Here is a 14,265-nt window from a genome sequence, read left to right on the forward strand (position 1 = left end):
TCATCAATCTGAGCAACATTTCATTCGATGAGAAGAGTGACATGGCGCCTGTAGAAATCGTTAGCGGCGAGTGTGTTGTTAAAAAAAGAGGTGGCAGTTACTTCAGTGCACTGCGCTACTACAATCTTGTTTAGAAGAATATTACATTAATGACAGACAATGAAAGTATGGAGAGACACAGATTCGGATGAAACATAAAAGAGAGACGAGGGTGCAGTGGTTAAGGTGCTAGCATAGGACTTGGGAGACCCAGCTTCCCTGCTCCATCACAGACCTTGGGTAAGCCACTTAAGGCTCAGATCCTCAAAGGTAAATAAGCACCTAACTACCATTGATTTTAATGGGAGTTAAGCGCCTAAATACCTTTGAGGATCTGGGCCTTAGGGAACTGATGCACAGAGGCTATCTGTAAAATGGGGATATTAGCACTTCCCTGCCTCAGAGGGGAGTTGTGAGGATAAATATGTTAAAGATTGTGGAGAAAGTCCAGAGAAGAGCAAAAAAACAGTGTGTAAATTATGGGCCATCTCCAGGCATCATTATATGCATGGGACACCTATTGAATTCAATGAAAATTTTGCATGTGAATTTACCCCTTAATATAAAGATAAACCCAAATCTGTTGCAGTGCAGACAGGGAGAAAGGCAAGTGGCTTGGTGCTGGTCTCCCCTCCCCGAGCCCGCCCCGCTCCCTTCTCCGCAGTTTCGCCCCGAACCCTCCCTGGGAGTCCCCCCCTTTGGCTGCCAGGTTTCACACCTGTGTGGCTAGGAGCCCCCCCCCCAGAGGGACCTGCCAGGGGCCAGGTGAGTCCCAGCAGTGCTTACCTGCTGGAGCAGCTCCCAGGAAGCATCCAGCAGGCAGGTCCCTGCCTCTGGTTCCTAGGGTCGTGTCGCTCGGGCGGGTTGGGTTGAGGGGGGCGGGTGGGGGGCTCTCTGCCCGCCGCCCGCATCTACAAGTCCCGCTCCGCTGCAGCACGCAGCAGAGCGGAGACCTTTTCGCTGCCTCTGTGTGCCTGGGGCAGGGCTGCACTCTGCAAGCTCCTGCTGGCTGGCGGGATGGCGCTGCCGCGCCGGCGCTGCCCCAGGGCCCAGGAGGAAGAGGTGACTGGCGCCGGCGGCGCCGGCTTGCCGCGGTCCCCCCAATATCAGGACAAGGTGCGTCCCGACCAATGTAAGGTTGGGACGCGGGACAAGTCCCCTAAAATCGGGACTGTCCTGATAAAATCGGGACATCTGGTCACCCTATTTCCAGTCGTCGCTCACCTCTTCACCCTCCCTGCCCACCACTTGCCTACTCACCCTCCCACCCACTGCTGGCTCACCGCTCGTCTCTTCACCCCGCCCCGCTTGCCTACTTACTCCTCCTGCCGCAGGTCCCTCTGGCTCCTAGGATCAGGGGCAGCCAAGGGGTCTCCACGTGCTGCGCCCACCACAAGCGCAAGCTCCGTGGCTCCCATTGGCCGGGAAAAGCGCCAATGGGAGCTGCCGGAGCCGCGGAGCGGGGCTTGCAGGCATAGGTGCTGCCTTTTGGTTTTGCCGGTGGGTGCCCCACCTGGCCCTGCCCCTTCCCTGAGGCCCTGCCCCACTCTGCCCAAGGCCCCATCCCCACTCTGCCTCTCTCTGCTCCCCACTCCTGTTGGCTTGGTCTAGCACCTGACTCCACCCACTCACTCAAAGTGACACAGGAGGTTCCCCTCCTCAGGGTAGGAAAGGTTGCCTACTGGTTAAAGCACAGGCCTGGGGCTCAGGTGTTCTGAGTTTGATTCTCTGCTCTGCCACAGACTCCCTGCTTAGTCTCAGGAAAGTCACTTCATCTCTCGGTGCCCTAGATCCCCCCTTCCAAATGGGACTAATGCTTCCCTGCCTCCTAGGCTAAATCCATTCATGCTTGTGTGATGATGGAGGCAATGGAGGTATCGAGGTTTTGACATTCACAGCATCCCCTGGCAATGAGTTCCACAGGTTGACTATGTATTGTGGGAAGAAATACTTCCTTTTGTTTGTTTCCTATCAGCTCTAAGCAGGGGCGACTCCAGGCACCAGTGCAGCAAGCGCGTCCCTGGGGCGGCAAGCCACGGGGGGCGGCCTGCCAGTCACTGTGAGGGTGGTAGTTAGGCAGCTTTCGGCGGCATGCCTGCGGGAGGTCCATGGGTCCCGCGGCTTCGGTGGCAATTTGGCGGCAGACACGCCGAAGGCGCGGGACCGACAGATCACCCACAGACATGCCGCCGAATCCGTGTGACCAGTGGACCGCCTGCAGGCGTGCCGCCGAAGGCCGCCTGCCTGCCGTGCTTGGGGTTTCAAAAAACATAGAGCCGTCCCTGGCTCTAAGACACCTGAGGGTGTATTTCCAGTAGATACAAATGTTATCATCTTTTTCCAACGGCAGTGTGCTTTCTTTTCCTATTAAGTTACTCAGCAATTAGAAATAAAGTCTTAAAAACATTGTAATCTATTTATACAATGCATTTGATATTTCTCCAGCACAAATGAAAACACACTCCAGTTCAAGATATTAAAGGTATAAAGATTCAAAACATAAAAACAAATTTAAAAATTGAACTTGCATTTACAAATGACTGATCTAAAAGCCCGTTTTAGCTCTGGAAACAGTTCAGTTTTACAATGTAATAAGAAATCCTGAGTATGTATCTACAGTGACTGAACTGGACGATTCTTAACTGTGGTCTTAATGAAAATACAATATCATAGAATCATAGAATCATAGAATATCAGGGTTGGAAGGGACCTCAGGATGTCATCTAGTCCAACCCCCTGCTCAAAGCAGGACCAATCCCCAACTAAATCATCCCAGCCAGGGCTTTGTCAAGCTGGGCCTTAAAAACCTCCAAGGAATATGACACTATACGTCTTAAATGTTAAGAAAATTTGCCCTCTAAACAATGTCATTTTCAAGGGCATACTCGAGTGTTAAAGAAGTTACTAAAGAGACCTGTTCTAAGGCTGTAACAACCAGGTAGAATTAAAAGCACTCCGGGAGGGTTTTTTTTATTATTATTATTAAAAGTCCCCAGGATCCATTGACTATTTCAAGAAAAAAGATTGAGAAGCAGACGTATGTACAATAATACTTCCTCTGATTTCCATCAAGAGCAATCGAAATGTCTCAGGGAAGACCTGACTGTGACACTGAAAATAAAACCAATCAGCTTTGTGGGAGAGACTTGAGATCAGCACTCACCAGGTCCCTTCTCTTGGCCAAGGCTAGCCAGACACTGCTCTCTCCTGGGTCTCATCCTATCAGCTGGGTGGGAACGATTTACCCACATGAAGTGCTTTGAGTGCACCTCTGGCCCAGGGGCTGCTAGCTGCAGGGGACGGGGCGGGGGGGATTTCTAACTCGCACAGGCTCTCAGCCGCTCAGCCTGAGGGGGCATTTGAGAAACTCATTAAAGACTCCCTCTGTGTGCGAAGGGATGGGAGGACAGAGCAATCCAGACAGCTCTCCTGCTCCCAGCCTTGGAGCAGCAGCAGCCCACGCAATGGGGAGTTTACATTTCCCACAGCCCAGAGCGGAGGGGGAGAGAGGAGCTGCTGATCCAGCTCCTCCGGGACAGCCGTATCAACTTCTTGCTCAGGGAGGAGTAAAGACCTGCTCTGCTCTGGAAACGGACCACCTTTACCTGCCATGGGAGCCGGGTTGGAAACTGCAGCTACATGCTGCTCACCAGCTGACAGGTGGCTGCCCACTACAGTAGATTGGTTAGAAACAGCGAATCCAGCCTCCCGCCAAAGGTTCATGGGGCTCCGCATGCGCGAGAGCTGATTTGCAGCTGCCACAACTGATTATCTAGGGTTACCATGCCTCTGTATTTTCCCGGACGTTTTTAGATATTAAAAAATTCCTCCCGGATAGGGATTTAAGAACTAAAAAGCCGGACATGTCTGGGAAAATACGGACGTATGGTAACCCTAGTAGGTGTCAGCTGAACACTGACAAACTCATAGCTGGAAACCAGACCAGCTCACCTGTATGTTAGTATTGCTCAAGAGACTTGTAAAGATGTGTTGAGTCTCCATAAAGGCTTGTAAGTTGCTGCATGTGTTCAGCTTACTTGTAATGTCTGTATCCCATGCTTTAAGGTGATATGTACGTTTTGCTTTATAACTGTAAAAAGGCCTGCTGTGAACTTGTGAACCCAAGCTGGAGGAGGGATCCCTCACTCTTCAAGAAAGACTATCAAACCTAAGTGGGCCATTGTGAAGCATCACAATACAAAGACTGAGCAAATAGCCCTCTCACAGGATACTACAAGGAAGTTGGTTCCATCAGCTGGAATTCTGGAAGAAGGGAACAAAGACCAGTCACATGAAAATTCTACATCTTTTTGCTGTTTGGATTCTCACAGAGCTGGAGCTAGGAAACAGAAGCAGAGACCCCCAGGCTCAACCTGGGCTAGCCCTAAAAGACATTCAGTGCGGACAGATTACTATAACTCTGTCACCTTTTGGGACCATAAACTGTAACTCAATTGTGTATATATGTTGCCTGCTTAAATATGTAAATAACTCTCTCATTTCTTTTTCCTGGTTAATGAATTCTCAGAGTTTTTACTATAGGATTGGCTACAAGTGTTGTCTTTGATGTGAGAGCTGAGGTACAAATTGACCTGGTTTGAACTGGTCGGTTGGAACTGGACCTGGTCAGTTGGAACTGGCAACAACCTGAATATTTTGTGAGCTTTGGTGTAAGTGACCATGTATCACTAAGTCCAGCTTGCCAAGGTGGCAAGATAGATTGGAATGTGGACACAAATCAGACGTCAAGAATTATAACATTCAAAAACCAGTTGGAGAACACTTCAACCTCCCTGGTCACTCAATTACAGATCTCAAAGTCGCAATACTCCAACAAAAAACTTCAAAAACAGACTCCAACGAGAAACGGCAGAATTGGAATTAATTTGCAAACTTGACATCATTAAATTAGGCTTGAATAAAGACTGGGAGTGGATTGGTCATTACACAAAGTAAAACCTATTTCCCCATGCTAATTTTTCCCCCTACTGTTACTAACACTTTCTTTTCAACTGTTGGAAATGGGCCATCCTAATTATCACTACAAAACTTTTTTTTTCACCTGCTGATAATAGCCCACCTTAACTGATTACTCTTGTTAAAGTTAGTATGGCAAAACCCATTTTTTCATGTCCTCTGTGTGTGTGTATATATATATATATATATATCTTCCTACTGTATTTTCCACTGCATGCATCCAGTCAAGTGGGTTTTAGCCCATGAAAGCTTATGCCCAAATAAATTTGTTAGTCTCTAAGGTGCCACAAGTACGCCTCGTTCTTTTTTCATGTTAAGACTGCTACAATACTTAGGAGTTCACATTTGTTACTGAGTTGGTGAAATCTAATTATAGAACATACCAGCAGTCTGGGGTGCCTGCCCTGCTTTTGACAGTCTGCCCTGAGGTGGGAACCACGCCAGACAGCATGTCAGCGAGATATTCCTTTATATGCTTTTATTTAGCATTTTCCATCAGTGGATCTCAAAGTGCTTTCCAAACGAAGTCCGTATCAAGAACAAATCATGCCAAACCAACCTAATTTCCTTCTTTGACAGGGCTATTGGCTAGTGGATAGGTGGGAAGTAGTAGAGGTGCAAACTAGGGAAATGTGGTCTAGATGGAATTACTACGAAGTGGATGCACAACTGGTTGAAAGACTGCATTCAAATAATAGTAATCGATGGTTTGCTGTCAAACTGGGAGGTGTATGTAGCAGGGTTCTGCAGGGGTCTGTCCTAGGTCTGGTACTATTAAATATTTTCATTAATAACTTGGATAACTGGAGTAGAGAGTACGCTTATAAAATTTGCAAATGACACCAAGCTAGGAGGGATTGCAAGCTCTTTGGAGGATAGGATTAGAATTCAAAATGACCTTGACAAATTGGAGAATTGGTCTGAAATGAAGATGAAATTCAATAAAGACAAGTGCAAAGTACTTAATTTAGGAAGGAAAAAATCAAATGCACAACTACAAAATGGGGAAAAATTGGGTAGGTGGTTGTACTGCTGAAAAGGCTCTGGGGGTTATAGTGGATCACAAATTGAATATGAGTCAACAATGTGGATGCAGCTGTGAAAAAAACTAATATCATTCTGTAGTATATTAATAAAAGTGTGGTGGGAGGTAATTGTCCTGCTTTATTTGGCACTGATGAGGCCTCAACTGGAGTACTGTGTCCCATTCTGGATGTCACACTTTAGGAAAGATATGGACGAACTGTAGAGAGTTCAGAGGAGAGCAACAAAAATGATAAAAGGTTTATAGGAAAGGCTAAAAAAAACCTGGGTATGTTTAGTCTTGAGAAAAGAAGACTGTGGGGGGAACCTGATACCAGTCTTCAAATATGTTAAGGCCTGTTATAAAGGGGACAATGATCAATTGTTCTCCATGTCCATGGACGGTAGGATAAGAAATAATGGGCTTAATTTGCAGCAGGGGTGATTTCTGTTAGATATTAGGGAAATTTTTCTAACGATCAGAGTAGTGAAACTCTGGAACAGATTTCCACGGGAGGTTGTGGAATCCCCTTCATTGGAGGTTTTTATAAACAGGTTCAACAAACCCCTCTCACGGATGGTCTAGGTTTACTTGGTCCTGCCACAATGAGGGGGCTGGACCTGGTGACGTCAAGGTCCCTTCTAGCCCTACATTGCTATGATTCTACGATCCCCAGTTTACAGATGGGGAAACTGAGGCACGGGGAGGTGAGAGATATGCCTAATATCACCCAGCAGGCTAGCGACAGAGCTAGGAATAGAACAGCCTTATATATTTCACCTCATTTGGGCTCCTATTAGTCCTGTTGTGGTAACTGGGCCTACAAACTTACCCGATTTGTGAGATCAACTGTAAAAATTGAGTGGAAAGATCATAAAAGTCACAATAAGTTATAATAACCAATATTGACGGGAAAGGCTGGCAAAGCAAGACAGAGGCTCAATGAGTCCAAACAAAAAGGCCTACTGCTATAACTCAAAGACTGTGTTAAGATCATACCCGGTAAACAAGAAAAGTGTGGAAATGGAAAGCAATAAACCAAAATTGGTACCTCAGAATTTAGGCTTAACTGGTGGACAAAATAATGAGGGTACAGCCTTTTCCACCCATCATTTCCCTTTTTGGGGTCCTCAAAAAAGAAACTCTGGGGAGCCCCTCACCAGGTGTTCTTTTCTTTCTTCCTCCAGCTGAGAAAGCGCGTCCCGAGCTTCAGAGACTTCCCAGTTGATATTCCTGATGATTCCCCACTTGTAACGCTGACAGACCCCGGCTAAGATCAAACCTGGGACCTTTGGAGCTTAATGCATGAGCTGGTACGGCATGAGGTAAAAGACACGTCTCTTTTAGCCAAGGCTATAGCAGACTCATCAATTTCTAGTTGGTCTAGTTGCCACCAGAGGGGGACAGAGTGCCACCCCAAGCAGGCATGCGTTACAATGGCACTGAGGCTGAGGTTTCTGTGTACCAAACCCAAAACCTTGTTTAAAACTGTTTCATGTAGGACAGTGACTTGGGTCATGTTAACACCTTTGACTCGTTGGGCCCATTTATTCCATCTAAATTAATACAGCATCTCATACCACACTGTTTCTCACTGAGTAGAGAGATAACCAAATGTCTCTTAACAGCTTTTGACAAATGGTGAGTATCTTTTACACTGCTTTTAGGAACAGACGTATTTTTACGTCTCCACTGCCTGTACAACTTGAGCATCACGGAATTTGACTCAGGTGAAACCTAACAATAAACTCCACGAAGGCTCTGAGACAGAAAATCGTACCTCTAAAAGACTCCTGTGCAAAAACACTTTACTACTCAGGGTGAATATGTAGCAGTGTTTTGAGGATGCTAAAGATATTCTTGTGATTGGAGCATATTTCATGTTTTACTGAGGCACACTTTATGTAAGAGCACTTAGCATGGGTGAAGAGTAATTTGTAGGCAAGCATAACAGATGAGGCTCATAGTACAGATATGCTTTTAAAGAACAGATAACTCTACAACTGCTGTATGGGCTAGTGAGTTATTTTAATCTTATGGGGCAGAGAGAGGGAGAGAGTCTGATACTACAATAATAAGCTACATCAGATGGACATGAGTAACCACGTAACATTATTATGTGACCCTTGTCCTACCTTCCCCAATTTTGTTTGCTTAAATAATTTTTTGTATCCTGTCAAAAATCCAGACTGTAAGCTCTTTGGGGAAGGGTGATTGTCTTCTATTTGTTCTCTAAAGCCCCACAGCACATGTTTGTGATAGACAGATACAAGGAAGGGGCCTTTTCCCCCAGCTATGAATAAAGAGGATGAACAGCAACAACTCTCATTGAAACAGGAGCTCAGTGCGTTCACCCACTTCCATGTGATGAATCTCAGATACATTTAAGCAGGCTGATTTAAAAAAAGGAGGAAACAAAACTGGGCTCTGGATGCATAGAATACGTGGATAACCATCAAGCATTGACTAAAGGGCTTCAAAAAAGACTTTCGGAGTTTGAAACGTAAACAAATCTTTAGTAAGAGCATAGAGAGTCCCTCATTTTCTTTTCATAATGTATTGTTTTATTATTGTCTGAAAGGACTGGAATTGAGTTGGTGCCTATATACTACAGTGATGGACTCTTCAGAATTGAGATATATAGTGAGTGCAAGTTCTAGGCAATTTAAGGCCTACAGTAGTATGACCATAGCTGATAAGTTCCTTTAAGGACTATCCATTATGGTCAGAAAGAAGGTATTCTCCAGTTATGTCTATCTCAAGAATGGTGGTTGAGCTTCATTGTTCTGCGGAAGAGTCACCCAAAAGAAGTGGTGAAAGCACTTGGGATATTTAAAACAAGATCAGAAAACACACTAATACATATTATGTAGGGGACAATCCTGTTCTGGCAGAGGAATGGACTGAATTACATGGTGACTCTCTTCTCTCTGCTACTTCTATGACAATATAGAGCAATGTGTTTTCTCAGTAATTAAGCTCTTTGAATCTCTTTGGATCAACGTGATGGAGATGATCAAGTGTTGGAAACTGATGACTCTAGAAAGACTGTACAGAACTTCTTCTAACAAGATGGGTGGAAAGAAAGATAAGAAGAGAGTCACTGTGCTTCTATAGGGAAATAATGTCACTACTCAGAGTTTTTAGTTACTTAAATACAGAAACCTAAGATACTGGAAAACATTCAAACCTGATACTTCCACATTGGTGACTAATTCCCAAACCAGGAATGGATTTGGAAGAAATGCTTGTTCACTCTGTACAGTCATTGTGGTTCTTCGAGACGTGTCCCCCTACGGGTGCTCCACTCTAGGTGAGCTAGCGCCCCCTGCGCCTTTGATTGGAGATATCTCCGGTGGTGGTGATCTGTTTGGCCCACGCATGCATGCTAGTCAGCCTTGTGCCCCATGCTGTTGTTTTATAGCACTGCGCGGGCAAACTGCCCTCAGTTCCTTCTCAACCATGAAGCTCTATAGCAGAGAACTCTGAAGCGGAGGGGAAGGAGGGCGGATAGTGGAGCACCTGTAAGGGGACACATCTCAAAGAACTGCACAGACTGAGTAACCATTTCTTCTTCTTCGAGTAGCGTCCATAGAGGTGCTCCACTCTAGGTGAATACTGAGCATTCTCTCTAAGACGGTGGGGGGAGGGCTCGAAGTTGAGTCCAGTGTGGAAGTAAGTACAGCCGAGCCGAACACAGTATCAGAAGCAGAGTTGTGAGTTATTGCATAGTATGTACAGACACCCAAGTAGCGGCATTACATATTTCAACATTGGTCACGTTTTTGGGAAATGTCATGAGAAGGTGATGAGTAACAGTCAGCATGGATTTGTCAAGAACAAATCATGTCAAAACAACCTACTGGCTTTCTTTGACAGGGTAACAAGCCTTGTGGATCGGGGAAAGCAGTAGATGTGATATATCTTGGCTTTAGTAAGGCTTTTGATACTGTCTTGAATGACCTCATAAACAAACTAGGGGAATACAACCTAGATGGAACTACTATAAGGTGGGTGCATAACTGGCTGGAAAACTGTTCCCAGAGAGTAGTTATCAGTGGTTCAAAGTCAAACTGGAAGGGCCTATCTAGTGGGATCCTACAGGGATCAGTTCTGGGTCTGGTTCTGGTCAATATCTTCATCAATTATTTAGATAATGGCATAAAGAGTACGCTTATAAAGTTTGCAGACGATACCAAGCTGGGAAGGGTTGCAAGTGCTTTGGAGGATAGGATTAAAATTCAAAATGATCTGGACTAATTGGAGAAATGGTCTGAAGTAAACAGAATGAAATTCAATAAGGACAAATGCAAAGTACTCCACTTAGGAAGGACCAATCAGTTGCACACAGACAAAATGGGAAATAACTGCTTAGGAAGGAGTACTGCAGAAATGGATCTGGGGGTCATAGTGGATCACAAGCTAAATATGAGTCAACAGTATAACATTGCTGCAAAAAAGCGAACATCATTCTGCAGCAGAAGTGTTGTAAGCAAGACATGAGAAGTAATTCTTCCGTTCTACTCCACACTGATTAGGCCTCAACTGGAATATTGTGTCCAGTTCTGGGTGCCACATTTCAGGAAAGATGTGGACAAATGAGAAAAGCAACAAATGATTAAAGGTCTAGAAAACATGACCTATGATGGAAGATTGAAAAAACTGGGTTTGTTTAATCTGGGGAAGAGAAGACTGGGGGGCGGAGGGGGGAAGGCGGGGAATGGACTGATGGAAATGATAACAGTTTTCAAGTACATAACAGGTTGTTACAAGGAGGAGGGCAAAAAATTGTTCTCCTTAACCTCTGAGAATAGCAGGTTAGGTTGGACATTGGGAAAAAATTCCTAACTGTCAGGGTGGTTAAGCACTGGAATAAATTGCCTAGGGGGGTTGTGGAATCTCCATCATTGGAGACTTTTAAGAGCAGGTTAGACAAACACCTGTCAGGGATGGTCTATAATTCTTAGTCCTGTCTTGAGTTCAGGGGACTGGACTAGAAAACCTCTTGAGGTCCCTTCCAGTCCTACGAGTCTATGATTCTATGAGTATTAAGAAGTTTTAAAAGTGGACACCATGAGTAGTTCAAATTCCTTGGCAATCTCCAATGAGAGATGGATTGATAATAAAATGACCAGCTGCTAGTTAGCAGTGTGAAAGGAGAATGTATAGCAGCCATCGACAATAATAAAAAAATAAATGAGCATGATTTCCAATGAGATGACCAATAATCATGGTATAAATAAATGCATTTTTATTGAAAACCTGTAGGCCTCTAAGCATCTGATAACCCCCCCCCCCCCAAACCACAAGGCCAGGAATTTCAAACCAGTGGCATGGCCACTGAATAGAAAATAGAGGCCTGAACATGCATAAAAAGTCCAGCAATCGCCCCGGATGCCAGTGGCAATAAATGCTCCACTCACCCAACAAACTGTCATGGTTCATTATTAAAAGCTAGTGATAGGATGTGTTCCTTACATGACTAATACAAGAGCAATGAAGACGGCATGTGTTCTGATTTAAAGCACAATTCTCTTTCTTACAAGGGGGCGGGGAAAACAAGTAAATTTATATTGAACAAAACCTGGGTAGATAGTTTACATACAGCCCAAAACTACAGCTCCTAAATCTGGCAAAAATCCTATTACATACAGTTTTAAACATACACTGGGGGAATAAGAAGAAAGAAGAATTTGAGATCGCAGTGTATGAATATATACATAAACATTGGCTATTTTCTCAGATGTGCTTTGCGTCTGATGGATATGTTATAATTTTGGTAGCATGATTTATCATCGGGGAGATAAAAGTTCTGTTGAGGAAAAAATTCTCTTTGTAATATTTTTAATTGCTAACCTCTTTGAAAACAGATTTGCAAGTCTATGTTGGTCAGCCTCTGCTCTCAAACATGGCACAAAAAAATCACGTGGAGCCTGCACTTTCTGCATAGCCAAAACACTATTATGTGTTTCTATAGCGCTTTTGTAGTATTTAAGTGCTTGGTCAATCAGAGATACAGAACTGGCCTTTAGTAGAGTTTGGGTGAGCACAGAATTAGGCCCATGAAAGTTGAACCTGGCTTGTTATGCTGCTCAGATTTTGAGCTTCTACATTTGCAGGTGCAAATTGTATATACAAATAACTGTGGGCAAATTGTATGTCTACAATTTATTGTGTCTGAAATCTTGAGTATTGATCCATTCTGGTCCAATGAAGTCAATAGGCGTGTTTCTACTGACTTCAATGAGAACTGGTTTAGACCGTTACTTATCTAAATCCCTAATTTGAAGAGACAGAAACCACACACCTAAGTGACCTATGTTGTTGGTGCAACTAATTGTGGATCCAAAGTTATGCTTGCAAGCAGAAATGGAGGCCAAGTTAAATGAAAATTCATATTTCCTATGTTTTTACTCTGCTGTTTCAGAACACGTTTATATTTGGAGGCTAACGGCAAACAACCCTTCAGTTTGAGATTCTGATCCAAAAGGATTATTTTACATTAATTCCATGTGGGTCACAACCTTCCCCATTCCTTTAGATTGTCCATAAGGAGAGATAAAATAAGACTCAGCATTTGATTCATTTACATGGATTGCTATAATGAAAACCAAGTGTGAATGCAAGATCTTCCTTTTGAGATGAGAAACTCAATTGTTAGGCATGATACAAGATGTAGCCACAATAAACCATGGTAATATCTTCTTGGAGAGTTTGCTAACATGCTACTTGGCATCTGCATACGTTCTCTAATGAATATAGCTGCACAGAGCGCTGTGCTCCCTATTTCATTTAAGGTTTCAAACAGTAAAAGGCAGAGCACTGCAAACTCTACATATAAGATAGTGATTTTAATAAAGATAGACACAGTTCCTTATGGTAAATGTTTTTAGCTTCTAAAGCTCAGTGCATTACGCCAAGCTACATTACTCTGTTGCTGGTCAGTGTCAGACTGATGGAGTTAAATTGCTGGAATGTGGTAGGTCATGTTGCTAAAGTTTTCCATTAACCGAGTCATGTTGCTAGGATGGCAGAGGCCGGATGTCTGGCACTTTGAAGAATATAAAGATGGCTATAGAGGTTATTCTTGGTATGACAGTAGCACTCATAAGCCCCCACTGACAGAGGGGCCCCATTGTGCTAGGTGCTGTACAACTTATAGTAAGAAAGAGTCCTTTCCCTGAAGAGAGCCTGACTAACCCGACAAAGAATGGCAGGGGAAACAGTGGCCCAAAGAGGTGAAGTGACTTGCCACAGTTCACGCATTGGGTCAGTGGCTGAGGTGGGATTAGAACTCCTGAGTCCATGCCAAATCCACTAGACCAGGCTGCCTCTCCTAGCTCGAGACCATTACCCATCCCACCCTCCACCAAACCACTCACGTCAGTCTAGTTACCTTTGTTGTCGTGCCAGACGCGCACCTTACACAGGTCTCCCAGGCTCAGCATGTCGGCAAAATTGAAAACATCCATCTGGTTCCTTTCAAATTTGTTAGACTTGTTAGACTCCTTCAGAGCAAGAGTCCCGCTGTCTCCGTTCTCCCCAAACATAATCAAGGACACGTTGGCATCAGTCCCAGCTCCTGGAAGGAGATGGCAGAACACAACACAGTAACTGCTACAATGTCTCTGAAGCCAACCAAAATGGGTACAGAAACGGCAGGCTAAAAGTGACTGGGATTCTTGCTCTAATGTGCAACACTCTTAGGGAAGAGCTGATGAATAGAGTTGATTCTTGTATGATTTTGCTGGACCAGCAAAGAGAGGCTTCACAGCAGGCAGGTAACAAGTGAATACTTTGAACTTGTCCCCACAAATTTAGTGTGAGTGGCAAGTCCTTATACACAAGTTGCCATAATAATTTTGATAATATACCCACCTCTTACATAGCACATTTCATCCACAGATCTCAAAGCACTCTACAAAGGAGAGCACTGTCATTATCCCTATTTTATGGATGGGGAAACTGAGGCACGGGACAGTGAAATGAAGTGACTTGCCCAAGGTCACCCACCAGCAGAACTGGAAACAGAATGTAGGTCTTCCGAGTCCCAGTCCAGTGCTCCATCCTAACATTCCTGGTGACTGTGCCAGAGTAATACAGTAAGAACGTGTTGTGTCAGCCAATGTCCACTGCCTGTCATTCAGCAGTGCAGTTCTAATTCACAGGGTAGCCTGGGATCTCCCAAATAGCATGGTGTAATAACATGGGCATTGGGAGCCATT

At 44.5% G+C, this 14,265-nt stretch overlaps 1 protein-coding gene across 2 annotated transcripts in view; it reads right to left on the reverse strand.

Annotated features, from left to right (window-relative positions):
* The window catches only part of LOXHD1 (lipoxygenase homology PLAT domains 1), a 297,140-nt gene that overhangs the window by 19,388 nt on the left and 263,487 nt on the right, over nucleotides 1-14,265 (reverse strand). For both annotated transcript variants that reach the window (XM_065549964.1, XM_008166053.4), the window contains exon 43: nucleotides 13,437-13,622. In XM_065549964.1, the coding sequence (XP_065406036.1) occupies nucleotides 13,437-13,622 (186 nt within the window). The remainder of the gene's footprint in view (nucleotides 1-13,436; nucleotides 13,623-14,265) is intronic.

Source organism: Chrysemys picta, chromosome 6 (assembly GCF_011386835.1).
Source record: "Chrysemys picta bellii isolate R12L10 chromosome 6, ASM1138683v2, whole genome shotgun sequence".
In the NCBI taxonomy this organism is placed as follows: domain Eukaryota; kingdom Metazoa; phylum Chordata; order Testudines; family Emydidae; genus Chrysemys; species Chrysemys picta.